At 40.6% G+C, this 27,948-nt stretch overlaps 1 protein-coding gene across 1 annotated transcript; it reads left to right on the forward strand.

Annotated features, from left to right (window-relative positions):
* LOC306983112 (putative cytochrome P450 120) lies at positions 1-25,178 on the forward strand (the record flags this gene model as incomplete). The annotated part of the gene is made up of 11 exons (XM_079582841.1): positions 1-184; positions 7,342-7,419; positions 7,494-7,578; positions 7,641-7,673; positions 7,905-8,044; positions 8,175-8,298; positions 8,667-8,811; positions 8,891-9,001; positions 13,196-13,323; positions 19,110-19,197; positions 24,952-25,178. 11 exons carry the CDS (start codon positions 1-3, stop codon positions 25,111-25,113), a joined length of 1,278 nt encoding a protein of 425 aa, XP_079438967.1. The 3' UTR covers positions 25,114-25,178.
* Between the last annotated feature and the right edge of the window lie 2,770 nt (positions 25,179-27,948).

Genomic DNA, 27,948 nt, shown 5'->3' on the forward strand with positions numbered 1-27,948 from the left:
ATGTCGAAACTACCTGGAAATGCGGGCGTTACGGTGCTCGGCGACAAGTCTCTGGAGTTTTACCGTGACCCAGTGACTTTTTACCGGCAGAGGATGGACGCGCACCGTGTGTTCCAGAGCCGCGTCCTGAACCGGCCCACGGTCTTCGTGTGCTCCGTCCGTGGCGCGCGAGAGTTGCTGTACGGTACGTCGTAAGCACGTAAACACAACTCCTGCAGCTGTGCACGTGCGGAGCCTTTATATAATCAGGGGCGCAGATAGGTTTTTGAAACTGGGGGGGACAAAGCTGCTCAGGCATGACAACCTATCAAACTTAATTGCCCATCATTGCAAGACAATAATGCGTATTGGTACGGTTTCTAATCACTCACCAAGCATGCCACATGACGTATGAAAAAGCAGTTTTATTTAAACATGAACTGACTTTAAGTGCACAGATTCTTTATGTAAACCAAAATAGCAGGCTGTAAAAACACACAAACACAGATTCTATATGCCAACACTATTGTGTTGCTATGGGGGGCTTCCTGTCTGTAGCCTGTATATGAGTGTCAACCAGCATCATAGTAGAAACTTTTTTTCAAAATCTTCAAAATAATAAAATATATATTTTGTGTGGTGCATTTTTGTATATAATGGTCAGTAGGCCTAATGCCTACAAAGATCGATTCTGGACTATTTCAGGACTATTAGAAATATTCTGGAATAGCCTAATGTGTCTGCAAGATAATAAGCCAACAGGCTCAGTCATTCAAATTCAATGGAGGTTCAATAGGTAGGCTGGGCTAGGCCAAATGCCAACACTGATTCACCTTAAATTGAACACATGTCAGTCTAAATTATTTTATTAAATTTTATTAAATTATTTAGAGCGCAATGTGTTCAATTTAAGGTGAATCAGTGTTGGTGTTTGGTTAAGATAGCCTAATTATTATAGGCTATAAATAGGGCCTACTTAGACTAGGGTACGAAATACTACTAGGCCTACTATAAATACTACTTGTATAAAAATATTAACCATGTCAAGTTCAGCTAAGACCTCAGTCACGATATCTGAGTCTGACTGAGCGTTATAGTTAAAATTACTAAGTTAAAATGATCACGTTAGCGTCAGTGGCATTTGCAGACATGATTCCAATTTCCAAAAACTCATTTCAGGGAGATTCTTATCGACTGATACCCCCGACAAACAAAACAGCATTAGTGTTAAAACATTTGTATTTTCATGCCCTTTCATATTTTCTGCAGGGCGTCCTAGTAAGTGTGCTCGCGCAATCTTTGAAGTATTCCACGCATGTCGCACGAGTCCAACCAAAAATGACAACCAAAAATGCAAATTGATACCGTAATTAACAGTTTACTTACAGTTGTTACTTTTTGGAAAAAGGATGCAATTGTTTTTTGCTTCTTCGGCTTGGATGGCTTCATCATTCAGCGTTGGTGTTCTGAGAGCAGTCCCCCAACTGATGCCTGTCATGTAGGCTACGCGCCCTGGGTAACCGTGGAAACCATGCTCGAGACGTAAACGCCAGACCGGATTACTTTTAGACAAGATTAAAATAGAATATCTACAACGCAGGCAGCCTGCCCAGTTCAACAAAATGAGTGTCCGTTTATGATCTGGCTGTTTTATGTTGTTGCAAAGCAGTAGCCTATATTAGAACTAATCTTTTGATTTTCTCTGTGAGTTTCGCCTTTTAGAAAACTTTTTTTTTAATGAAAGTTGGGGGGGACGGATTGGAGCAAAGAAGGTGGATCCACCTTCTTTGATTGAGGGTCATTCGTAACTGTGTCAGAACCCTCCTGACGTAGGCTACACTGTCTGATAACCAACAGCTCGCGTTTCGCATTTTGACACACGCACAGCCCAGTCAACACAAACACATGAGCGCAATACCGTTTCTCGCCGCATATCAAAGTGAATGGTCAAGGGAGGCGCTGTTTCGCACATTGCAAAATGCTTGCAAGATATTTTTCTTCATAAAAGTGAGGGGGACGGATCCAGGTGAATGAAAATCTGGGTACGTCATGTCCCCCCCGTCCCCCCCGCTATCTGCGCCCATGTATATAATGAGTTCGTCTGTTCCACCAGGATGATTGTTATTGTTTCCAAGAATAGAAATAACGTTGATAGTTATCAGGCTCATAAATAATAGCCTTTTTTTCTTTTTTGTGTGCTTTTTTTAAGAAAATAAAACAAAAAACGACATGAGGCTTTGAGACAGTTGACTTTGTGTATTTTTGGCCTTATTCAAATTCCATTGATAAGCTTGTTCCCTTTTGCCCCAAGTATAATTCTTTAAATAGTCTTAATTGAGACTTCAAGAGAATAAATCCTACTATTAAATGGGAAACCATCAGAGGTGTTCTCAGTTTATTTATTTGTATATTTGTTTATTGCTTTGCCTTTCCTTCTTGGCATATCGGCTGTATTATTTTCATGGATAGACTTCTTTCCTGCTTTGGCTCGGTTCTGTGAGCATGTTCTCAAAAGACAATATCTTAAAATCAAGTCATCCAAAACATTTTCCATGCATCAACCTTTTCCCTTTTCTATATCTACTAGCTGAGACCCGGCCTTTGGCCGGGTCTCGCTAGTCTCCACATTTGATATTCTGAGATTATGAGTGATTACAAAGAAATGTCCAACCCGTCACACAGTTCAGCTGTAGACCAGTGGTTCCCAACCCATTCCAAAAACTATGGCCACTACAAATGTTTAAAATAATGAATGCTAAAAATAATTTCAAACAACCTGCAATTGGAGTGTTTGATGCACCCGTACTCTTTTCTTATATACTACAACGACAATATTTTCGCTAAACTCAGGGAATAGAATTCAAGAGACAGTGGAATAAGTATGGATAAATATTAGGGGTTCAGCTCTAACGGTTTGGTTCACGGTGCAGGACCCGTGGTTTGGTGCATCATGGTAGTGTGCAATCAAAAAAATAATGCGTAGGTTTTGAAATGAAATAGCCTAATGATCGTTGTTAGACAGTATTTATAACTTTACAATAAAATTGGCAATGCGTTCAAAGCTGCTTTAGAATAAAATGTACCTCTGGGCTCACAATACGTGAAAGCAAAATAGAAAACAAATGGTACAGCAGCAAAGAAAAAAAAAGAAAAAAACTACGCAGTGCAGGCCATGCGCTCGTTAAGTTGTAGTTTCATTTTCGCTGTTACTCACACGGAGGAGAAATCAGTCGGAGCAGCGCGTTTGATTAGAGGCTTTTGGGCAATGTTGTGCGTGTACTGTTTTTCGGAGACAAAGCTTTAGAGACGGAATACTGCCTGGATCTATAATGAACCACAGGCTCTGTCACTGCAGGAGAGACTTAAACAAAGACGCGCAGATGTCTTTTGGAGGATGTAACTGTACCTGTGCGGAGCTTCTGCAGGTTAGCGGTGAGTGACGATGACACACATCGCCCTGTTTGGATGCGCGCGCGCACACATACACGCGGGCGCACACACGCACACACACACCGCCCTGTTTGGATGCGCGCACACGCACGGCAGTGAGATCTCGTGCACTCGCGTTGTTGTGACGGCGGGTTGTCCTCGGACAGCAGCACCGCGGTCCATATGGACCCGTTGTCAATGGCCGCGGCTGGTGGGACCGTCACGTGGGGGCCGGCCGCGGATGTAATAATAAACGGTCTCCCATCCCAGTCCTAACCAGGCACTTCCCTGCTTAGCTTCAAAGTCGGTATGGGAAATAAACATGGCGGCGCCCAGGCGGCGGCCATTGAAATAGCGTTTTCTATAATAGATTGTAAATGTGGCGCTGAAAACTCCCCAAGGATTAGCCTGATCAGTCATGGGAGAAACTTGTGACCGCGCTGCAAAGTGTGGGTGTCTTTTGTAGTCAGTCATCTGCAAGAAAAGGGTTTGCGGTATGGAGGACCGTGGCTGCCAAAACTATAAATATATACATAAATAAATAAATAAATAAATAGATTTAAAAAAGATAAAATTTGCAAAGAAATGCGTGCAATTATGAGAATAAGTGCATTTATTTCTGTATTTATTTATTTATTTACATATTTATTTATTTTTGTATTTATTTATACATTTATTTCTGTATTTCTCTATTTATTTCTCTATTTCTGTATTTATTTTTGTATTTATTTATTTATATATTTATTTATTTATTTCTCTATTTATTTTTTTATTTATGCATTTATTTATTTATTTCTCTATTTATTTATTTATTTCTCTATTTATTTATTTATTTCTGTATTTATTTCTCTATTTATTTATTTATTTCTCTATTTATTTATTTATTTATTTTTGTATGTATTTATTTATTTATATATTTATTTATTTATTTCTCTATTTATTTTTTTATTTATGCATTTATTTATTTATTTCTCTATTTATTTATTTATTTATTTCTGTATTTATTTATTTATTTCTGTATTTATTTATTTATTTCTGTATTTATTTCTGTATTTATTTCTGTATTTCTCTTAATGAGATGCAAATCATGGGGTGGGTCGGGATGCCTCTGCTGTAAGCTCATTGGTCAATCTTTTTCCTTGCTCCAGAGCTTGTCCAGCATAGACGGCCATGTTGAGATCACTGTGTTCTCGCTATAGCCATGTCAGAACGAAAAAAAAAAAAAAGCATTCTTCCATATGCAGCAATTGCATTGTGTGTGTGTTTTTTAAACAAATCAGTAAATTATCCTTTGCTCTGGGTCGCTGAACAGCCTCCATTTTGGAGTGGTGAACGGTTGCATGTTGGACCTCAAGCATATCTAGTTGGGGACTGCTGTGCTATGTTCTAATGAGCTGAGAAGACTGGCGGACAGGAGAATCTGTAGTGTTGACTATATTATTTTCCGTTTGGATCAGTTACGTAAAGTCCCGTCGCCAGACGTCAGTCTTAAGGCGGCATTAGTATTACTATAAAGAACATATTTTTCGGTATTCGCGTAGCCCTGGCGCACACTGATCATTACATTAAACATAATCAACAGCAAATATGACCAGACCAACTACAGCTGTAACATCAGTCCTCGTGGCGGAAACGTCAGTAGGCCTACATGCATTAAATGCCGCCGGTCCTCTCTCTCCGTGAGGAGGAAATAGTTAGGTTACTTGTGGAGTTTGGGCTGGTCTAATCGGGCAGAAAGCGCGAAAGTAACACTGTGCAAATGAGTGATCTTTTCCCACTTTGTAGTGGTTATACAGCAGTTCTGCAGGCCTTCTCGTGGTTATACGGCGTATGTCTGCGTATCACGTAGTCTACTACACCACATCTGTGTCAGGGGGGGCGGGCATGGCCCCGTATGGCCAGCCCATAGCGACGGGTATAACCGCTAGAAAACATGCAGGATGGCCGGATAACCACGACAAACCGGGCCAAGATACGTATCACTCATGTGCGAAGTGTTACTTTGCGCTTTCAATCGGTTTAATACACCGCACGCGACGAGCTCTCGCGCAAAGTCCGTACATGTACATTACAGGCGTGCGCTGAGAAGCGCCATGCTGTCAAGATGCGTGTGCCCACTACAAACCACTACAAATTGGGCAAAGATCACTCAATTGCACAGTGTTACTTTCGCGCTTTCTGCCCGATTAGACCAGCCCAAACTCCACAACAAGTAGCCTAACTATTTCCTCCTCTAGCACGGAGGCGGCATTTCATCCCCCTCTCTCTTTCTCTGGCACGGTTCCTTCCAAGCTGCGCTCGTGCGCAATTGCGCACGGCTCCCGTGTTGTCTGGGCACAAAATAAAATATAGGTGATATGATAGAGGGGCATCAACGATCATCCTCCGCCCTGAGAGTCCACGATGCTCGTGAGAGGCAAAGGCAGTGACAGGTGCTCGTGTGTGTTTTACTACAAAGCGCTGAAGCCGAAAAGTCCCCGCGTTCGAAGTGTGCGTTTTACACTCAGACACTGGAGCTTTCAGTGAAGGCTGAGAGAGACTGAAAAGTGGACGCGGCCACAGCACTGACCGAGCCATATTCATGGTACAAACGGTGGCGCGAGTGTGGGGGTGTGTGGGGGGAGTGTGGAGGGGAGTGTAGGGGTGCAGGCGCTCGTTCTACAGCCCCAGAGTCCGGTCGTTTTCCACGCTCAGAAACGTGTTTTCGTTGCATCGGCGCAGTATTCTGCACAGACGCAAGGCCCAGCTCATTCAGCTGCTTTTGAAAAGGACCTCACTCATAAGTTCAAGTCTGAGTAGAAGGATGTGTTGATGAGGAGGCTCAGCTCGGAGAAACGCATGTAGGCCTACTGACGTTTCCGCCACGAGGACTGATGTTACAGCTGTAGTTGGTCTGGTCATATTTGCTGTTGATTATGTTTAATGTAATGATCAGTGTGCGCCAGGGCTACGCGAATACCGAAAAATATGTTCTTTATAGTAGTACTAATGCCGCCTTAAGACTGACGTCTGGCGACGGGACTTTACGTAACTGATCCAAACGGAAAATAATATAGTCAACACTACAGATTCTCCTGTCCGCCAGTCTTCTCAGCTCATTAGAACATAGCACAGCAGTTCCCAACTAGATATGCTTGAGGTCCAACATGCAACCGTTCACCACTCCAAAATGGAGGCTGTTCAGCGACCCAGAGCAAAGGATAATTTACTGATTTGTTTAAAAAACACACACACAATGCAATTGCTGCATATGGAAGAATGCTTTTTTTTTTTTTGTCGTTCTGACATGGCTATAGCGAGAACACAGTGATCTCAACATGGCCGTCTATGCTGGACAAGCTCTGGAGCAAGGAAAAAGATTGACCAATGAGCTTACAGCAGAGGCATCCCGACCCACCCCATGATTTGCATCTCATTAAGAGAAATACAGAAATAAATAAATAAATAAATAAATAGAGAAATAAATAAATAAATAGAGAAATAAATAAATAAATAGAGAAATAAATAAATAAATAGAGAAATAAATAAATAAATCCATAAATAAATAAATAAATAGAGAAATAAATAAATAAATAGAGAAATAAATAAATATATAAATAAATAAATAAATACAAAAATAAATACAGAAATAGAGAAATAAATAGAGAAATACAGAAATAAATGTATAAATAAATACAAAAATAAATAAATATGTAAATAAATAAATAAATACAGAAATAAATAAATATATAAATAAATAAATACAGAAATAAATGCACTTATTCTCATAATTGCACGCATTTCTTTGCAAATTTTATCTTTTTAAAATTTATTTATTTATTTATTTATGTATATATTTATAGTTTTGGCAGCCACGGTCCTCCATAATGCTTTTAGGTGCTGTGGGAAGTGCTTTGTCCAAGCAGAGTCACTCATGCTTTTATTATGTTCCAGAAAAGTCCAGTATTTTCCTGAAGGACCCCACTGATCTCATGACAAACATGTACGGGGACACCATTGTCACCACCAATGGTACAGTGTATTTCTCCTATTTTAATACGTAAATAACATTGTCACAAACATTGTAAACTATTGTACAATTTCAGGTGAAGAGGCAAGCCTCCTCCGTTTGTCATTTTCCAGTCTCTTCACAGGAAGTAGTTTGGAATCAATGAAGGAGCATATAACGGGGTAAGGATCAATGTACACTTTCTAATGATCTAATTTGTGATCTAATTTGTTCTTCTTCTCAGGGTATGTGAGCGCCATCTAAAGAACCTTTCAAGGTAAGCCATTCTCACAGTGGTTTTCAAATGTCTGCTCTTTTTTTAACCTACTTTAGTCCTGGTTAAAAAAGGGAAAAGTCCTTATGGTTTATATCTGTTTATCAAAGTTATTCCTAGTTTAGTCCGAGATGATCGTTTAGTTTCATTCTATTTTAGTCCTTCCCCCAAGTTATGACAACGACGCCATATTAGATGCATAATAACTGACATTTATCGACACTAACTTCTCAGCGGCCAGCCGGAGTGTGCTTATTCAGTTTTTAAGTCTTTGGGGACAGAGTTGGTACTTGGACTTTTCCTGAATGTTCGCCCAGAGGAGCAGCCTGAACTTTATGAAGAGATCTCTCAGCTTTGCACGCTGCACTGGCATGGTATGGATTATTTTACTGTTTAGAACAAGTCATCTGAGCACAAGAATAGCAACAGCAATGGTTTTACAATGTAGTGTTGCAACCTTTCTGGTTGGTTCCTGTAACAGTGAAGTGCCGCTTTCTTTTGCAGGTCTGATCTCAGCTCCTGTCAGCGTCAAGGTCCCCATGTGGTCATCGGGTTTCTCCATTGCACTCGACGCCCGACAAAAGCTCATGGCTATTATCAAAGACAAACTGCAAAATGACAAAGTTGGGTAAGCTACTATATATCCTTCATATACAATCTAATTTTGTACTTTATTTCATGTTTTGTCTCTTGAATCACTTCTATACATAACTGTACTGCATTAATCTGACTTTTCAAACAGTTAGTCAGTTCTCAACTAGAATTGTTCCCAATGTGTGTTTTATTTTCTATTTTTCTTGATGATTATTTGAGTTGCTGCTTGAGTAGAGTTATTTTAAAGTAGTCTTTCTGTTATTATTGGCCTCTCTACCAAGATCTGATTAGTTTTGTTTGTGGCATAACTATAACAAGGATTAATATATCAAATATTGTGCAACATTTCTAGTAGCTCGGTTTGTTGCCATTTTAGTACAACTTGCTTTTCCACATCTGCAGTTTTGTTGGTGCGCTGGGATCCTTGCCTTTGCCTGACTCTAGCTCGGCCTCTCAACATCTTCTGCTGTTCATCTCCGCTCTGATTCCCAAAGCTCTGGCATCGCTCCTCACCTCCTTCACACTGGCGCTCAGTGGCAATGAGCAGGTGGACGAAAAACAGCTACAGTATGTCTCTTGTGTAATTCAGTAATAATCACTAAGGCATGACCTGTTATTCCTTACAGGAAGAAATACGCAGAAAAGCGTTGAGAGACTGTGATTACTTGCATTCAGCTCTGCTGGAGGTCCAGAGACTGTGGCCCCCTTTTATCGGCGGACGCAGGATAGCTAGTGAGGTACTTTTAGAAATTACCTTCTGTTTTTTTCCTCTGCATTGCTTTTTGTTTGACCTACAATTCTGGTGGTTAGTACACTGCTGTCTTATGAAGCTTAATGTCGACCACACATTATGGTTTCTCCACTCATTCCTAAACGTACGAGCTATTACCTCAGAATATTCCTTTTAGATCTTTCAAACTGAAGTTTACTTGCATGTGATATTGTCCATATTGCAGTTTTATCTTGATACTGTGAAGTCCACTTGTAGTGTGTGGAAATATCTGTCACTTAACGTTTTCAGTGATTACTAAGTGACAGATAAGAAATTATAATGCAATCTTGCCATTCTAACAAATTTATCAACAGTTTGAACATTTTAAAGTTCAATAAGTTCCGCAAAAGCTTAATGCGTGATACCGCCCACGATGTTTATTAAAGCTGAAAGAAATAAAGCTGTCCCTCCGCTCAGCTGCGTGCAGCCACTCGCAGCAAAGTCAGATCCGAGATGAGTGTGAGGCAGCAAATTTACCAAATGAAAAGGATTTAATTGATCAGAAACGTCTGATCACGACGTCTGCGGAGAAGTTGCAGAGTTATGTAGTAGTTGCAAGGAAATTGTCGCTTATTTGTCCAGTTGCAGGATTCTTGGAGGGGCCGAAGTGATGAAAGTTTGCGATGCGCCCTGTTTGTGAAATGCGCTCCTGATGCTCTCACACTTACACACGTTGTTAATACAGTCTTTTCTCACTCTTTTGCATAACAAATGCAGCGCTCATATCAGCTGCTTGTATCCATCCATGGACATGAAAGTGTAAGAGCCCCTTAAAGGAGATTGAGCGAAGGGAATGCAGCAGCGCTCACTGAAGTCCGTGCTGCTTGTAGTACACGCCTCAGCCGACCCACTCTATTTCCAAAGTCTACCCACGAAAGCTCGAGCGCAAAGTAGTATATGCGCAAGATCCGAAACCTCCCTTTGACCAAGAATGTCCTTGCCAGGTACAAGATCTGGCCCTTTATTTTTCCTCCTTTCGTTTTTCTTCTTTTGTTGTGTTTTGTTTTTTGTACTGTGATTTTTGTTTTGTGTAGTATTGCAATTTTTTTAATTGAAAAAGCAACATAAATAAAACTTCCCAGTATCATCATATCTTACTGGAGTTTTGAGTAAGTCGTATAGTGAACAAACCATCAGTCAGCAAACCTACCCCTGTGAGGGAAACTGGCCATGTGTTCAACTATTTGTGATATGACAAATAGTTAATAGTAACAAATATGTGTAATCCTCATATAAAGATATTGAGTTAGAAATGCACTGCCTCTACATTGTGCGCACTGTGCTGCACAATTGGCCACTAGGTGGTGATAGAGAACTGCATTTGCATCTGTTGGGTGCCAAGTCTTGTTTTCTGTGGCAATGCTTACAGCACGACTTCCGACACAGTTTGAAAGCAACAAAACCTTAACACACATTTTGTCTGGTAATGTAGTTGCATTTCCCACCTCCCACAAAGAACAAACTCTACTTTCAATAGTGTTACTTACTTACTTACTTATTTACTTTTATACATGTGATATTTATTGACCTTTCCTCTTGTGTTAAATTGTTGTTGTACTAATGGCTTGTGGCTATCATGTGTTGGATGATGAGAATTTAAAAACATATATATAGCATAGAAATTTCGTATAAAAAATCTTTGGTTTCCTTTTCTTCACTCCATGTGTATCAGAGGAAACAATATAAAACAAAACAAATCTGATCAGCAGGTATTGTACTATACACTGGTGGCCTCTAGATCTAGTACCATCCTTTTTGATCCACGTTACCTCATCAGATAGACTTATGCAAGAGCTCAATCAGGGGCATTGATCCGGCCCAGTGATTGATTGGCTCAGGGCCCCGGAAGCGCAGCCACAGCCGGTTGTGGTGATGGTGGGGAGGGTGAGGGGTGGGGGGAGAGTGGATGCAGTAGTGACGCTGTTAAGCCAAGTGAAAAGTCATTTTATCACTTCCTGGAAAGGCACCAGCACACTTTTTATTACACATGACCTTCACTACTGAGTTCACTACTCGCTGCTGCACTTTGGTGCTGAACTTACGTGTCCTCCTCACACATCATCAGCTTCATATCTGCCTTCTTCTCAGCTTCTTCCCATGTAGTTTCCATTGTTGCAGGCCTTCTATTTGTGCACAGCATTGTTTTCTTCTTATCTGTCAGACAGGAGCTTTTCAGAATAACTTGTACTCCTCAAAAACGTTCCCTTTGAATAATGGTCTGCCCCAGGGCTCAATACTGGGACCTACGCTTTTCTCCTTTCATTTGCTCCCTTTGAACACAATATTAAAAAGCACAACATTTATTATCATTGTTTTGCTGTTGATATGCATATTTACCTGCCCCTCTCATCAAATGACTACTCCTCTGTCAAGCATCTTCAAAAATGCATAGAAGCTTTTTAAATCTAGACAAAAGCAAAAGCGGGATTGCTGTCTTTGGTGCCCCTACCATTTGACATGTCTTTGACAGTGTTATCGGCCCTTTCAGTGCCTTTGCTCAACCTGTCACCAAAGAAATACATCCCCCGAAGAGAACTTGAAAAAACAGTGCATGCCTTTACAACATCGAGATTGGACTATTGTAAATCACTTAATTATGAGTTTGACCAGTGCAGAACGCATGAGAGCAGTGCTCCAAAGAGACTGGGTTTTGTGTTGTTTGTGGACAATATAATATTGCTTCCTTCGCGATTTGTCGGGGGTGTCATTCCCAAGATAAATGGAGAGATGTGAAAAAATACAATGGTAATCACATTATGTTTTTTACCTTACCATTACCCTACCATTTTATAAATCAAATATTAGTAAGAAATCAAAGTCCAAGTCCAAATGTTTTTGTAATAGCAAAATTGTTCTGCACAATATGAAAATAAGTATAGCATAATATCTCTATTATGAGGGTATGACATGAGAACACGGCTAAAAGCTTAAAAAGAAGTTAATCAAACTCTGAGCTGAAAGAATGACACGTCTCCTTCCCACCGTCTGAGAAAAGCATCATTTACAAAAGGCAAAGCAGCAGGAAGCTGTGGTAATGTGTATGCGCAGGCAGTGGCAGATGATTAGTATTCACTATCAGGTGGAAAAGTTGAACTCTTTCAAGTGGAACTAAAAATGCACGAGTGTCACTGTGTGTTTGAAGAGGCTGAACTCAGCAAGGGTAAAGACACCTTTCAGTGTGGGCCACAAAGAAAAGAGATTTGTGAAGAGATTTTCCACTTCAGCAGAAAGGGTCTGAGAGAAAAATGAGAAAGAGGAGAAGAAAGCGAAATGGCAATTATGTACTCTGGCTGTGCATTAGAGCAGCGCATAATGGAAGGACTGAAAGAGTGGATAAACAGGGTAACAACTGCCTAAGTGCTTTTTTTGCCCCAAGGTGTCTGCTTTCACAGGCCTATGTGAAAAATGAAATCATAAATAAAAAAAATCATACTTTTTCTGTCCAATAGTACACTAAATCATATATTTATTAGAGTTTATTGTAATTTATAAACTAGTAAAACATGTTCACTTTTCAGCCTCGTGTACAGGCATCGAACAACAGAGGGTTAGGTTCATAAAGGATCCATAGACCCCTCGATTTATTCCTGTGTTATGTTGCAGTTAACACTGAAAATATTATTACTACTATTATTACAAACTAATACAAGCGAAGGAAACGATTCGTGGCGGCAAACGTGGGAACTTCCAGAATAAGGCGTACAATACAATTAGCATTCCGTCACTTTCCTGGATGACTGAGAGCTGACACAAGCAAACTAGAAGTGAGAACAATGGTCTGCAATTGTGCATTTGTGTCTGGACACTTTTGTATTTTAGTTTTTCTCTTATTTTTCTCTTATATTTTCAGATTTTTTTTAAATCTTCAGTTTCATTGTGAGATAATCAGAACAACATATGAGACACACTGATCATCAAAAACTATATGGGACACACTGAATAAAATTAAAAAGTGGGGAAAAAAACTTTCAGAACATGTTTGAATAGGCCACTGGCATAATAAGTTACTTTTAGAGAACATCATATCATATACCTGCAGTGTTTACGATTGGCTTATTGCCATTATTAAAGTTGCAGTTTTGATTTGATTTTGATAAACCTTGCAACACTAGCATAAAATGATCAAAGCGTCAAAGTGTTTCTGTTTCTCCTCTTGCAGGACTGTACCATCGCAGGCTTTCAAGTTCCTAAGAATTATGGTGCAATATATATCAGCCACGCAGTGCATCGGGACCCAGAGGTGTTTGAGCAGCCTGACAGCTTCCTGCCGGAGCGATGGAGCGGGAGGTGAGATTCAAACCCCTGCTGCCTCACAGAGCAGCCATCGCTAAGTGAGGAAACAAAGGCTTGGCTTTTAAGGTCTGTTATGCTGCATTTAGTAATGACGCCTCTTAATGTACTCTTTCAAATGTAATAAAAGTTTCACTTCATTATAGGGTATTATAAAAATAGGGTATTATAAAAACACATTTTGTATTAATGTGCTGCATTTTATAATGCACTCACATGTTGTTCTAGATTTGATGACTTCACACTATTAAGCATTTGCGATACATTGATAATGCTTCATAAAACAGCATACAGGTCTAATTATTGTAATAATTGATTAAAACAGTGCCTTAGTGACAATGTGCGTTATCCATGTGATTAATGGTTGAGGTTAGGAAAAGTCTTATATAATCATACTCCAAACATACTCATAAATGTTTTAGAAATCATGAAGTAAGTATTTACAAAAGGTAACTCAAATACTCATTCATAGTAATTTAAGGCTATGAACTCATCATGAGTAAATAATCATGATCATGATGAATTTGTTTGTGCTCCAGATACAAACAGGGACAAGGACCAAACTTTGTATAAACCTGCAAAATGTAGCTCATCATGAGTTCATTATGAACGTGCCTTAAACTAAATTATTAACTTAAACGTATATAAAGCTATGATTTAAGTGAGAAACTAAACTAAATCAATGGATTTAACACTTAGTTATGCTTTATCTAATGTGGTATAATCACAAATACCAAAAACAGAATTACCACTGAAACAAATATGATGCTTTAGATAAATGACAAAGGTGAGTAACATATGTAATGTAACAGTAATATGTAGCAAATTTGAACGATGACATGTGAGAGAATGCTCCTCAAATATAGTAATATTGTGTATTATTTGGCCTTTTTAAACTTCTTTGAACGCTTTAGCAGTGGTTAATATTAGGCCGTACAAGTTAAATATACAGATAGCAAGAAAACTTCCAGGACACCAAAATAATAATAATAATGATCTGTTCCTAATAATATGTTAAAAAGAGGAAAAAACAGGACATTTGTTCATTTTTGTGAATATTATGTAATGATATGAATATGCTTGAACATGTCTATGAAAAATTAGTAATTAATAAAATGATAATAATAACAATAATAATAGTAAAAATAATAATGCTGAAGGCTGACAACTAGAGCACCTGGTGCTCTCATCAACCCCACCTGGCTGCTCCTGTTTTCCTAATGCCAGCAGACAGGACCATTAAAGGTGAATACTGTCGTGGGAGTCTCTGGGGTGGGATGAGTCAGAGCCAGGCACAAAAGAGGCAGTAGTCACCACAGTAACAAGCCACACATTAAACCACTACTCTCCTAGATTTAACTGCAGCTGCACTCGGGAAGCTGTGATTTCTATTTTACTGAATAAGAAACGTTTTTTGTAGGAGGTTTTCGGAAGAGGTGCATTAATACATTGCATTATTGTCTTTTTGCAATTATATCAACAAATGTTACCTTTTTTTTTTTTTTTTAATGAAATCCATTTAAAATATTTGTATATATATATATTTTTATATGTATACGATGATGCCACTGTCAAGCATTGTCATAATAGGGATCAATACTAACTGATTATTTTGATCTATGTAACCCTTATTCACACTGAATGTCTAATTTGCAAGAAAAACAAAGCTGCCACTTCCTCCAAATCAATCAACAGAGTATGGCAATGAAAGTACATTTTTAGTCCTCTATCAAACAGTAACCATGTGTACGTGTGCTACGGTAAGCGCGTGGCTTCATGCTTTGCTGAGACGCATCATGTTTGTCTAGACAGCAGCTTTCAGAAATCACAGACAGTTATGGTTGTGTACACACGCCTAGTACATGATTGCTATGGAGATCGTTCCAGATAGATAAACAGTGCAGCACAAATCTCCCTCCATCAGTCAGTCAGCGCTGTCATTTCCACAATAGCCCACCCATTTAAAAACAACAATACACAGATTTCATTCATATATTTTCTCATTCAGGCTCATGACCCATTCAGGCTGCAGAGCGCTTGGTCACATGGAGGAGAGGAAAATCTATGAATGCATGCAGGTAGCCGTTGTCATGGCTACTGGTCACGTGAGCCAGTCTTTACCAATGGGGATTCCCTCTTTATCTGTGAGCGTGTTAGTGAGCAGGGGGGAAGCCATGATGCCCTGCGGTGCGTTAAGAGAGACACAGAAATGACTCATTCCCACCATCCTATCCTCTGTGTGTCATGTAATAGAAGAAGGTGATTCCTCAATAAAGAAATAGTCCCTTACATTGGAATTAGGAAAACCCCAGCAGGCAATTGATACTGGCATCACCATGAATTAGGAGATTTGTGGCAAGGCTGAAAATAAGTTTTAGTATGAATTTACACTATGCTTTCTAACCCAGTCCACAGTCCACAAATTCAGAGCAGTGCTTTGCAGGATGGTGACCTCTTTTACAGTGCTAGGTAGAAGCTAAATATATGTGTTGAAATATCTTTATTGCAACCATTTTGTAGCATCAGAAATTTGACAATATTTCATATTTAGTCAATGGGAGTTATGTGTGGTATGCAATAAATGAAGAGCTGATTCCAATGTCCCCGTGGCACCAGTTCACCAGCAGGGTTTCCCTTCTTACCTCAGTCTGTATTCTGCCAGCAGAAGAGTTTAGGATATGACTCATAAGATATTTTCTGTGCAACAACAGATTGCGTCATTGCAAATCTATTGGCTATAGGGGAACACATAAACTACTAGTCACTGTGACTTATGACTTTGTGTCTCTTTTGTTGGCTGCAGCAGGGGTTTTACTAGAAATAGGAAGATCAAAGATAATCTCACAAACAAAAGATCAGTGAGAACGTATTTGTCACAGACGTGCATTTTAGTCGTTGCAAAGTGAGCTTTATAATGTAGGGGCTTTATTGCACATTGCCACTGATAAAAGTGAAAGATTATACATTAAAAGTTGCAAGGACAGAGAAGAAAAAAGTTTATAATGGAACTTTATTGTCTGTTGCCATGGTAACCAGCCATCTCACACCCATTTTACCAATGGGGATTCCCTTCTTTTTTCATATTTGTGCTAGCGTGTGTGCTCTGCTGGAAAGGTTAAAGAAATGAGTCATATGGTATTTTTCTTTGAGACAGACTTCATAATCAGGAAATCGAGGTGGGAGATGACTACTGTGGAGTATATGTCAACAGTACAGCTCCATCCCTACAAACAGCGATCCTTGAGTGCCAGAACAACAACTAACTGTTTTAATTCATAACTTTAAAACAGACAATTATTCATTTTCTCAGACATGCAGGTCTGTGAGGTATAATAAAGCGTTTTATACACACATCTTGTATTTAAACAAAATAAATACAGTGTATTTCCTCCGGCTTTATTTATCTACTATTTCTTTTTCTATTCTGTATGAATGCCAGGAGAGGATGATTGTTGAAGTTATATTTTTCATGCATCACTGGTTTGCATCCACCCTTGGATGGTTGATTTTGCTGAGTGCAGTGATTACCCTGCTGTGGCCACATATCCGGATGCAGCTCTCACGGCACAGTTTCCGGCGTACACATAATGGTTTGCGGGTCGCACATTTACTGTGTTAATTGGGCCGTGTATCGATCTATCTGAAGTGTAAGTGGTTGTATGGGCGAGCGCGCTACAAGCTCATCACTGATTGTTGTTGGACATGTTCATCACAAGTGCATAGATTTCCCTGTGGATAAACAAATCACCTGCCGGTCTAACTACCCGTGTGTGTTTTGAATACGCTTGTTTATTTTCTGGCGCTGGGTTCCTTCCTCTCTTTCTCTGATCATCCATCTGGGGACTGCCACCTGCCTGTTTAAAATAATGGCTGCAGTCTTGTTATATAACCAATATTTTTGAGTCTCTGCATTCCCATCGCTTCTTGCACTTATCGGATCCACTGGGCTAGCGTGCACCTTCCAGGCAGACACCCACGCAGGCTCTGGACAGCAGATAAATGAATCGGAAACACAATCGGAAACAGAATAACAGCGTTCAGCCACTGGAGCAGGTGGACCGACTTTTACATAAATCCCAATGGAGCGGGGAGCGCTCTCTCTAGAGTCCAGACTCAATTGTCTGACTGGAAATTTTAGCTTGTTCATTCATCCAGATGTGAGACACTCAAGGTCACATTAAAATAAGATCTATAACATACTCTGCCACTCTCTTGTGCCTAAGTAGTTATCATTCATCGCACGGCCTTCAAACCACCACATCCCAGTCAAGCACAGCGAACAACCAACTGAAAACCCCATTATGGAAACTAATAATTGGATCATTTTGATTAGAATGTTTGTTTTGTCTTACATTTATATTATAACAATTACGCTGATTATGTGTTAAAGTACCCCTCCTGGAACCGCCACGATAACGTGGTGGAGGGGTTTGAGCACCCGAATGATCCTGGAGCTCTGTTGTCGGGGGCTTCGTGCCCCTGGGAGGGTCTCCCATGGCAAACAGGTGACGGGTCAGACAAAGAGCGGTTCAGAAGCTCCTTATGAGAGACCAACAGGCCCAGTTAATCGTGAGGTCGTCCTTCTGTGGACCCACCACCTGCAGGGGGAGCCATAGGGGCTGGTGCAATGTGATTTGGGCAGTTCGGACAGCGGGCCCCACGACCCGGAAATGGAAAAGTTGAAGAAAATGGATGGATGGATGTGTTAAAGTACTTGGATTATTTACAGCTTTATGAAAGTGTCCTGTTTCTTGAAGGCCTGTTCCCTGTTTTTTGTAGTAGTAGTAGTAGTTGTAGTAGTAGTGGAATTAAATTAGTATTTCCTCCGAAGTGAGCTGTGATCTAATTATAAAGCCTTTTTGCATCCAATCAGAAAGCAGAATGAGCCCCACACTTAGGTGACCCGATGGTGTGTCAAAACCAGCTTTAAAATTAACTGAAATGGACTTAGGGTCAGTGCAGGCCTCCAGTAGTTAAAGCTCAGTGACTGAACTCTGGAGGTTCTTAAGCTTCAAATGTTGTTCAGGTATGGTGTACACAGCTTCAGGCAACCCAGGCCTTTTTAAACCATCCTACAAACATTGCCCCTCTCAACATCTTTCATCATTGAGAGGGGCTTTGCAGACAGGGGTCTTTTTTATTATTACTGGGTTCACTGTTCTCCTGCTCTCTTACCACACAGTTTTGTGTGCATTACACCATACGCGGATGCTGCGGAGGACATTCTCAATATCTCCTCCTCTTCTAATGCTTCCTGTTTGACTTTAATCAGAGCTCAGGTATCAGGAAGACAGGATGCATTAGAGGACTGTTAGGAGGTTTGCATCAGTGCTATAACGGCTGGAAGGAGATGAGTAATGCCGGTTATAGATTATTGCTCCTACCCTATAAAAAGGAGCAGCACATCAGCACATCCCAAAGATTCTCAGTGGGGTAAAGACGATGGTTCCCCACTATCCTCTCAGTTTCAAATAACACCAATTTTCGTAGTTTCTGCAATCTCCTTAGTCTGCTTGATGCAAGGATTTGACCCTACTCAAACATACTCACATCTTTTCAATGACCATGGAATTTTTCATGGCTGTTTCAGAAATGAGAAGCCACTGACTGCATCCATTGGGGTCAGGTGAAAGACACCCATGCATCAGATCTCCATTGGGAGACTTGCTTAGTGAAATACAGGTGGCGACTTTACTTTTGTAGTGGTTTAGATGAGGAAATGGTGATCATTTATTGGAACTTAGAGGTTTTGAGGAACGTTGTCTATTTTCTGTATTTTACAGGAATGCTGGCCAGGAGCACCTTCTATGTTCTTTTGGAAATGGACCAAGAAGCTGTATAGGAGCTAAACTTGCCGATGTTTTCCTGAAGGTGACTCCTTTAGTGTTACACCGTCCCTCCAGGATTTTGCGATGTTGCAATCGCAACTATTAACACAAAATCAAGCAAACGCCACGAAGTCAAAAGGCTGCAACTTTTCCAGCAATTATTCCAATAATCTGCTATTTCCTTCGCAGCTATTCCTTAGCCCCGCAACTTTTGCAGAACTAAAGTGTGTTTTTGATCAGTTAAATCTAGTTTACTTCTTATATTTGCGAGTAGGAAGTGTCCAGCGCATCTACGAGTGTCATTCAGACTGACGTTATCGCAAGGGCTGCTTCTTCTGCTTCGTAGACAAAATAATTTTATTTGATTTGATCGATTCCCACGGACAGACAGTGCCACTATCTTTCAGATGTATCGGCAGTATAAATTATAATTCCTGTCTTGCTAATTGTGAGCAGCTGTTGATTTTCGCTTACTTTTCAATATTTATAGGAGGCCAAAGACATGGCCTCCTATAAATACAGGTACCTAGGCTTGTAGTCCTGGGACTTATTAACCTGTTTACATTCTAGCTTTTTTTTCTACTGCTGTTGTTTCTGTTATTGTGAGTTACTGTTTCTTTGAAAGCATGAAAGGTTACCTTTCTATTAGTGAATTCAAAAGTGTAGCTGGGAGGAGACAAAGTACATATGTATATTAAGTATAACTGAGCTGAACTTTTAGTCTTTCAGATATTATGAGCTGGTAGTCTCCGAACAACTTATTGCACTTGACGTAGCCCCCAGCTACTTCAGCGTGGCCAGGGACCCCCAGTGCTTGAAAATGTGTCTTAATATAAAACCAGACCAAGAAATCCCTCATCGTATTGCTTCTGTTAATCTTGCAAATGGTCTCAGATGTGCCCATGGATAAAAACTACAAATGTCACTTGAAGATTTCTAACTAATATTGGCTAGTTTCATCAATTCACATATTGCGTTGAAATAGTATTGACATTCCCATCTCTATCACTTTTCTGTGCTTTCTCCTGCACCCAGTGAACCTCATCTCACTTTGATAAATGCATAGCCCTCTCGTATACGTCTGTACTCGGCACGCTCTGATTGGCTGGTGACACGATGGCCACTGGCACATGCCGCCACATCCCTGGGCGGGACGTGACCAGGGTATAAAGTAAACCACTGGGATGTAGGTCAGAGGAGTGACTCATCCTCCGCTTCCTTCCTTTCTTCTGATCCTTCCTTCATAGTTATCCTTCCTCCCTTCTCTTATTCCCCCTCTGTTCATTGATCCTGCTCCCCTCCATCAGAAAACCCCCATTCACAAAATAAGATTGGCTTGGGAACTGCGTGCAAGCCCGTATTAGCTGGCTGAGAATGAGTGTTAAGCCAATGCCTTTTACATCACCAAGCTTATGGGTTTTGGCGGCAACCAGAACTAAAGATAAGACGACAGATAGTGCAGTCTATTCCTTATCATATGACTGAACCACTGAATGTTCTCAGTGGAAATGTTTTTATACCAAATTTGTTTGCACAGAATGTCTGTAATCCATCCATAGTTGATCATATGCTAATGTACTTTCTGTGCCACTTCAAAGCAAACTCTAGGGGTGCTTTCATGTGACAAAAAATGTATTAATCTTTTGAACATGGAAATTCATGCATATTCGGACAATGTTGAATTCCTAACACCATATTATTGATCAAACAGAATAATGTGGGTTTCCGAAGGATCCCAGAGGCTTAGCTTAAAACAGGTGCTCTTCAAAGACTGGGCGTAATAACTTTGATCAGTGATGAATTTGACTTAACTGACGTAGTAAAGCTACTGTGACCAGCAGTAAAGCAATCCAAAAAAAAGTATTCTATTGAAACATGGACTAGCCCAGTCGTTCTCAGCTGGTGGGTTGAAACCCAAAGGGCAGAGCCATTTTCAGTGAGTGGCACTGGCAAGCCTTTCCTTGGGAACATACTCTTCAAAATGTATCTACTAGGTATGCGTACACTTCCGGCCTCTGATAAAATAGCTGGTGCTGAGTTCTTTTGATTATGTGATTTCAGCTTGATAAATTATTTGATGTATACTTAACAATTATTTCTGGGGATTATTTACATTAAATATATACAAATTTGAGTCATGGCTTCTCATTCAATTCAAAGATTCAAGAGATTTTATTGTCAATTCATATGAGTCCAAATTTTCGTTTCTTGGGGAGAGGAAGCCTAGGGAGGGCAGGGAAGGGAGGGACGTCAGCTTCCCGATAGCCTGGTGGATAAAACTGTTCTTCAATCCTCTGATACTGGCCCGTGGATTCCGCAGTCTCCTCCCTGAAGGCATTACCTTAAAGAGACTGTGTGATGGGTGCGTAAGGTCCTTGATGATTCTGAAGGCTTTGTGGGTGAGACGGTGGAGTACATGTTCTTAATGGACTGGGGGAGAGGGGCTTCGCACATCTTCTCTGCCGCTCTCTCGATGCGCTGGAGGCTCCTGCGACAGGCTGCAGTGCTGGCGTCGTGCCACACAGTGATGGAGCTGGTCAGCTTGCTCTCTATAGTCCCTCTGTAGAAGTTGCACATAACGGAGGCTGGGACTCTGGCTCTTCTCAACTTGTGGAGAAAGTAGAGAGGCTGATTACTTTTCTTGACCAGTGATGTAGTGTGCATGGTCCAGGAGAGTTTCTCTGTGATGTGCACACCCAGGAACTTAGTGCTGGTCACCCTCTCCACTGCAGCACCGTTGATTATTAGAGGAGCATGCAGGACATGCGGTCTTCTCCTTTGGTTTCTCCACATTTAGAGAGAGATTGTTCTGTGTGCGCCACATGGCCACACTGCTCACCTCACTCCTGTAGTTTGACACGTCTCTGTTGCTGATGAAGCCCACCACTGTTGTGTCGTCTGCAAACTTGATGAAGAGGTTTGAGTCGTACTTTGGAGTGCAGTCATGGGTCACAAGAGTGAACAGGAGGGGGCTCAGCACACAGCCTTGGGGAGCCTCAGTGTTCAGTGTGATGGCTCTGGAGGACACATACAGCCTGTGGTCTCCCCGTCAGAAAGTCCAGCAGCCAGTTGCACAGTGATGTGTTGATCCCCAGGTGGAGCAGTTTGTGTATTAGCTGCTGTGGGATTATAGTGTTGAATGCTGAGCTAAAGTCTAAAAACAGCATTCTAACATAGGAGTCTTTTGTTTCAAGGTGAGTGAGGGCTGTATGAAGCGCAGTGGAGATGGCATCTTCATTGAGTGATTGGACCGATAAGCAAACTGGTCTGGGTCCAGGGTGGGAGGGAGAACAGACTTGATGTGGTCCATGATGAGCCGCGTGAAGCACTTCATAAGAGTGAATGCTACTGTGTGCAGTAGTTGTTAAAGCAGGAGGGAGGTGACGTTTTCAGTATCGGAATGATGGAGGTTGCTTTGAGGCCCAACCTGCTGCAGAGATGTTCTAAAAATGTCTGTGAAGACTTCAGTAAGTTCAACAGTTCTCACACTCTCTGGAGATAGCGTCAGCACCTGGTCTACTGGAAGAGGTGTTGACTTTTGTGCTGTCAAAGCGAGCAACTAATTCATTCAGCGCGTTCAACAGAGAGGTGTCACTGTCACAGGTATGTGGAGGAGGCTTGTAGTCTGTGAGGGTCTTTATCCCCTCTCACAGACTCAAAGTGTCTCTACTGTCTCTGAAGTGATCAGTTATGGTGGCTTTTGCCATACCAGTTGAGAACCATTGGACTAACATACACGTTTCGACACAGTGCTCCTGATCCAAACCACATCATTGATTTGAGAATCACATTCTTTACCGCTTAGTAATAACATGGTAATACACTGCCTGGTAAAAAAGCAGCTGCCATTATAAAGTAGGTCACACACTCAAGTATTTAATTGAACAACGTTTAGCTTTGATTACAGCTCGTATTCACTGTGGTGTGATTTCAATAAGCTTCAGCAAAGTTACAAGATATTTTTCCGTTCAGTGCTGTATTCATTTTTCACCAAGAGCTTGTATTGAAGGGAGAATCACACCACAACCACACATCCAAAGGATTCGAATGAGGTTAAGGTTTGGACTCTGTGGTGGCTAATCCATGTGTGAAAATGTTGTGTCACGCTCCCTATAGAGAAGGGGGGAAAAAACTAATAATGGAATAAATAAATATATGGTCATTCAGCACAGGTAGTCTGCTGACCTCTTTAATTGGCAACAACCCCAGACAATACAAATCCAGGTGGTGACTTTTTTGAGGGTTGGCAGTGTAGGAACTTGACTTGAGTTAATTTATTGAAAAATCATGAGCCGAAAGTATAAATAAAATGATCCACTATGATATTTGTTGTCCAAACGATTGTACTTTGTGTTTTGAGTGAGAAAGAAATCTTGAGTGAGACCGAGAGTGTAGATCTTTTTACTCCTCCACTTTAGTAATGTGCCAATGTCACATAACACTGATGAGACTACGAACCGTTTACAGTGGCTGGTGGCTGTTAAAAAACCCGAGAAGCATGGGTCTCTGCTCCTAAAAAGTACTTTGCTGCCTGGCCTTTTTGGAGAACTGTAAACAGAAACACAAGAATCGGTGCAGCTTTTCAGCGGAGGCGTGAGCTTTGGCAAGTGCCTTTCCACACCTACCGTTTGTTTTTCTACATATAAAATTAGTACGACACACACTCCCACCTGTGAATGTGTCATGCGGTCTAGCTTCGAACTGTGTTTGTTATCACGGCCGTTTCTCTGTATGTTATGAAACAGGGAGATGAAGTGCGCGGCTCGCATGTAAAAGTTGTAAGTGCTGATGTGTGGGCAGTGCTATTCCCAATCCTGGTAAACATTACATAAACAAAGTATCATGAAGGCAGCCTCTTCTGTAGGAGGGGAGTGCTCTCTACTTTATATTTAGAAGCATACACCCACATGGAGATGATCCCACCTCCTGAAGGTGCACACTGCCATTGTGTCCTTGGGCAAGACACTTCACCCATCTTGCCTCCAGTGTCTGCGTACATTGGTGTATGAATGAGAGTGTCTTATGTAGGTGGAAAAGCTCTATATAAGTTGAGACCTTTTATCATTTACCATCTGTCAGCTCCAAACCAAAACATTTATTTTTTGGTCATTTCTTTACAGATCCTGTTTTGTTTGCTTTTTCAGCGCTTTCTTGTCGTTTGTTTGTTGCATTTTTGTCTCTCTTTTGATGCCTTTTTTGCTGCGTTTTCATCCTCATTTAGGTCTCGTTTTTTTCAAGAAGCTTTTAGATTTAGGTAAAGTCAAACTGGAGAAAATGGTTAAATTACTGCGGCATTACATGGCGGCAGAGCGGTGTTGATCAGTGGCAAATCGTTTTTGAGCTTTTGACTCTGATATTATGGTGTATTTACTGATATTATGTACATTTGGTTTCACTCCTGCAAGTCTCCCTCCTCTGCAGTTGTTCTGATGATGTCCGTGTTCAAACCGTCTTTCTTGCATGTTAGCATGTTTGCTAACAAAGATACCAACATAATTCCAAGTTTCATTTTGCACTGCTTCCCTTTTCACCACAGCAATAGGATTAGATTACCATGTCTTGGAGTATTTCCTAGACATAGGATATTTTGAATTATACTACAAATAATACCGAGGTTCCCTAGTGTTGAAAGCCAGGAAGAAGCATAATATTGGATTTTTAACCGTACACAGTAGAACTGCATCGTGCATACAGACTACGCAGACTATTTGACTATTGAATATTGTGGAGTGAATGTTTTAGACATTAAAATATTATAGGATTATTTTAGATATTATGTTTGTTTGTTGTTTTTCAGGGCACGTGCACATACCTGTTAAAGCACTACAAGTGGTGTGTGGACCCCCCATCCCAGGACCTCCAGTACAAGTGGTTGCCTGTGTCCCGACCGGCCAACCGCCCCTCTCTCCTCTTCAGTCGCCTCGATGTGAGCAAACTTCCTGACGACAGCGCCGCATGATATGGAGGTCCAGTGTAGTTCGAGGTGAATTTGGAAGACCAGTCTTAGACCTGTTTTACATATCAGAAAGTAAATTGGCAGGTTATTTCTTTGATGCCTTCATCTAGTCTTATTCAGTTCTGCCAAGAAGTCACAATTGAGCAGTGTATTGACTTAAGCATGGACTTTGTTTACCATTTAGCCATGTGATCCGGTGCTCAGCATCTTTTTACAAGCCTTGGTATCAGGGCGTTACTCAGTGTCGGCAGCTATACCCAGAGCTGGAACGGATTAGAAAAAATGTTATCTGACCAACTCAGCTTTCAAATTCATATGAGTAAATCTATGGCATTAATGATTACATGCAAAAACCTCAGAGAATGTTTATAATAAATTTCTGTACTACAAATGATGGAAGTACTGGCATAATCCTTGTATATATTAAAATATATGAATAAACTATAACTACTTATACTAAATACCATCAAACAGGATATGTCAGTCGTTACCTCCAGAAAGCACATGGAGAGGTACGGCTTGAGATTCCTTCACAGTAACGGACCGCAGGACCTGTCTCCCCTCCCACTCCAACACCTAGCAACCAGTGCTTAGCAACAGTTCGTCATCTCCACGCTCCCTCATCCGTTTAGTATGCCAGTCTCATACACGCTCAGACCTGGTTATTTTTGAACGCACCCTCTCTCGCACGAGCTGGTGCCGATGAGCGCTCTCTTCCAGTGAATCACATGCGAACCCGGCCAGCGGGACTTTGAAGTACAGGCGCCTCCAGCTGACCCGTCCCCAACACTTTGTAGCATATGAATCACTGTGATTATTAATTAGAACGGAGATATTTAAATTCAGTCAGAAGTGCGTATGTGATGGGATGACTGCCATCGCGTTATTTCATCTGTAACGTCGCTCCAACAATCCTGACTCGTGCTGCTCTGTTTTGGTGTATACTTAATGCAAGATAGTTTGAGTGTAAAGTACAAATATATATCATTGTTATAAGTTTGGAAAGTTTTTGAAGGAGGAACTAAATGCACCAATGTTTAATGCAAATGCAAAATCTGTACGCGTGCACCTATGGCTCTCGGATAAGCTGAATTGTAGCATATTGCCGTACCCACTTTTACGCTCTCACAGGACACCAAACTGCTGTGTTTATCACTCTGTGAGTTAAACACTGTCCTGAGAGAGAGGGGGTATACTGATGGTCCCACTGTAGCGCTGCTATCAAACCACTGGGCTCTCCATGCCCATTAACCAAATTTAGCACGTTTCTGTTGGTTTGATTTATTAAGAGTTTTTGAAAAATGACCCCCAGAAATATGGTTATTTACTGTGTGTGGGCTAACCTCAGGTCTGAGAAGAGGTTAGCAGCGAGCGGAATCACCAGCTCATACTTATAGAGATGTTGCTTCTTTGCTTTGACTGCAGTTAGTTAAAGATTAGGTCTTATGGTCACAGACTGCTAAAATAGCATTGCTGAAGAATTGAATTTTACAACAGTTAAGCTGCTCTTGGGACACATTACCTGAAATGTCTTGCAGTGTGCCTTTCATTAGTAGCTGGTATAGTTTTTTCTTTTTTTACATACATAAGATGAAGATTTGTTTGATTTTAAAATATGTTTGAAATGATTTTGTATAGGATGTTATCGAGATTGATAATAATCAATAAAGCTCTTCAAAATGATGAGTTATGTTATTGTTGTTAACCAGTCACCACACTGGCTATGTTTACATGCAAACAAAAAATCTGATCATGATCTGATTTCTGGAGTTTTCAGATTAGTGAAGTGGCCTGTAAACAGAGTAATCTGATATACATCATCTTATATTGATATAATTTGATTGCTTTCTGATGTTTCACACGTGCATAAACTAACCAGGAAAATATAGTGAAACGGCCCATTTTTAGTTCAAGGACAACATTACATCGCTATTTATCATACTGGGTCAAGCTGTACAGTCGTACTATCTCTGTCATAACCTTGACTGTGAGGCTCAGGCGCCCACTCTCAGCCACAGAATGTTTGCTTGTGCATCAGTATGACGCTCTGAGAGGATATTTATCCCTTTTCTGTGGAAGCATAGACAGACTTGAATGGTAGGACGAGCGCAATGTCTCAAGTTCATGTCTCCGGGTCCAGCACTGATGGTAAATAAACATCTCCTGTATAAGACATCCAGACTGCTGCCTATCCTTCATCTCTTCTCGAACACCATTGTCAATTCTCTAACAACTACCATATATCATATCTAAGTCTCAAATGTTCACCTCTATGGTTAAGTCTTGGCTGATACATAGCATTGAGTCTGTGTGTAGGAACGAATGTGTTGTTGACTATGTTGTGGTCAATGTGTGTGATTGAAAAACTTGTAAATATGAATATTCTCTATTTTATTATTGTAAACTGTGTAGAACATGAGCTCCGAATGAACACAAGCTATAAGCTCTTTCTGCCTCGCATCAGCTGCAAACCTAAAATTTTACCTACAGTGCCTCTCGAAAGTATTCATACACCTTGAACTTTTGCACATTTTGTCATGTTTACAACCCTAAACATAAAGATTTTATTTTTATTTTTTTTACTGAACGTTCACACACAAGTAACCGACAACTGTGAAGTGAAAGCAAAATGATACATGATTCCGTTATTTTTCAAAAAATAGAAAAGGGAAAAGTGGGGCTTGCATAAGTATTCCTACAGCATGAGTGAATACTTTGTGGAACCCCCTTTTGCTGCAAAAACAGCACAAGTCTTTTGGGGTCTGACTCTACAAGATTTGCACATATAGAGACTGACATTTTAGTCCATTCCTCTTTACAAAACAACTCAAGCTCTGT

This window comes from Gobius niger (assembly GCF_951799975.1).
Source record: "Gobius niger genome assembly, chromosome: 2".
Classification (NCBI taxonomy): Eukaryota; Metazoa; Chordata; class Actinopteri; order Gobiiformes; family Gobiidae; genus Gobius; species Gobius niger.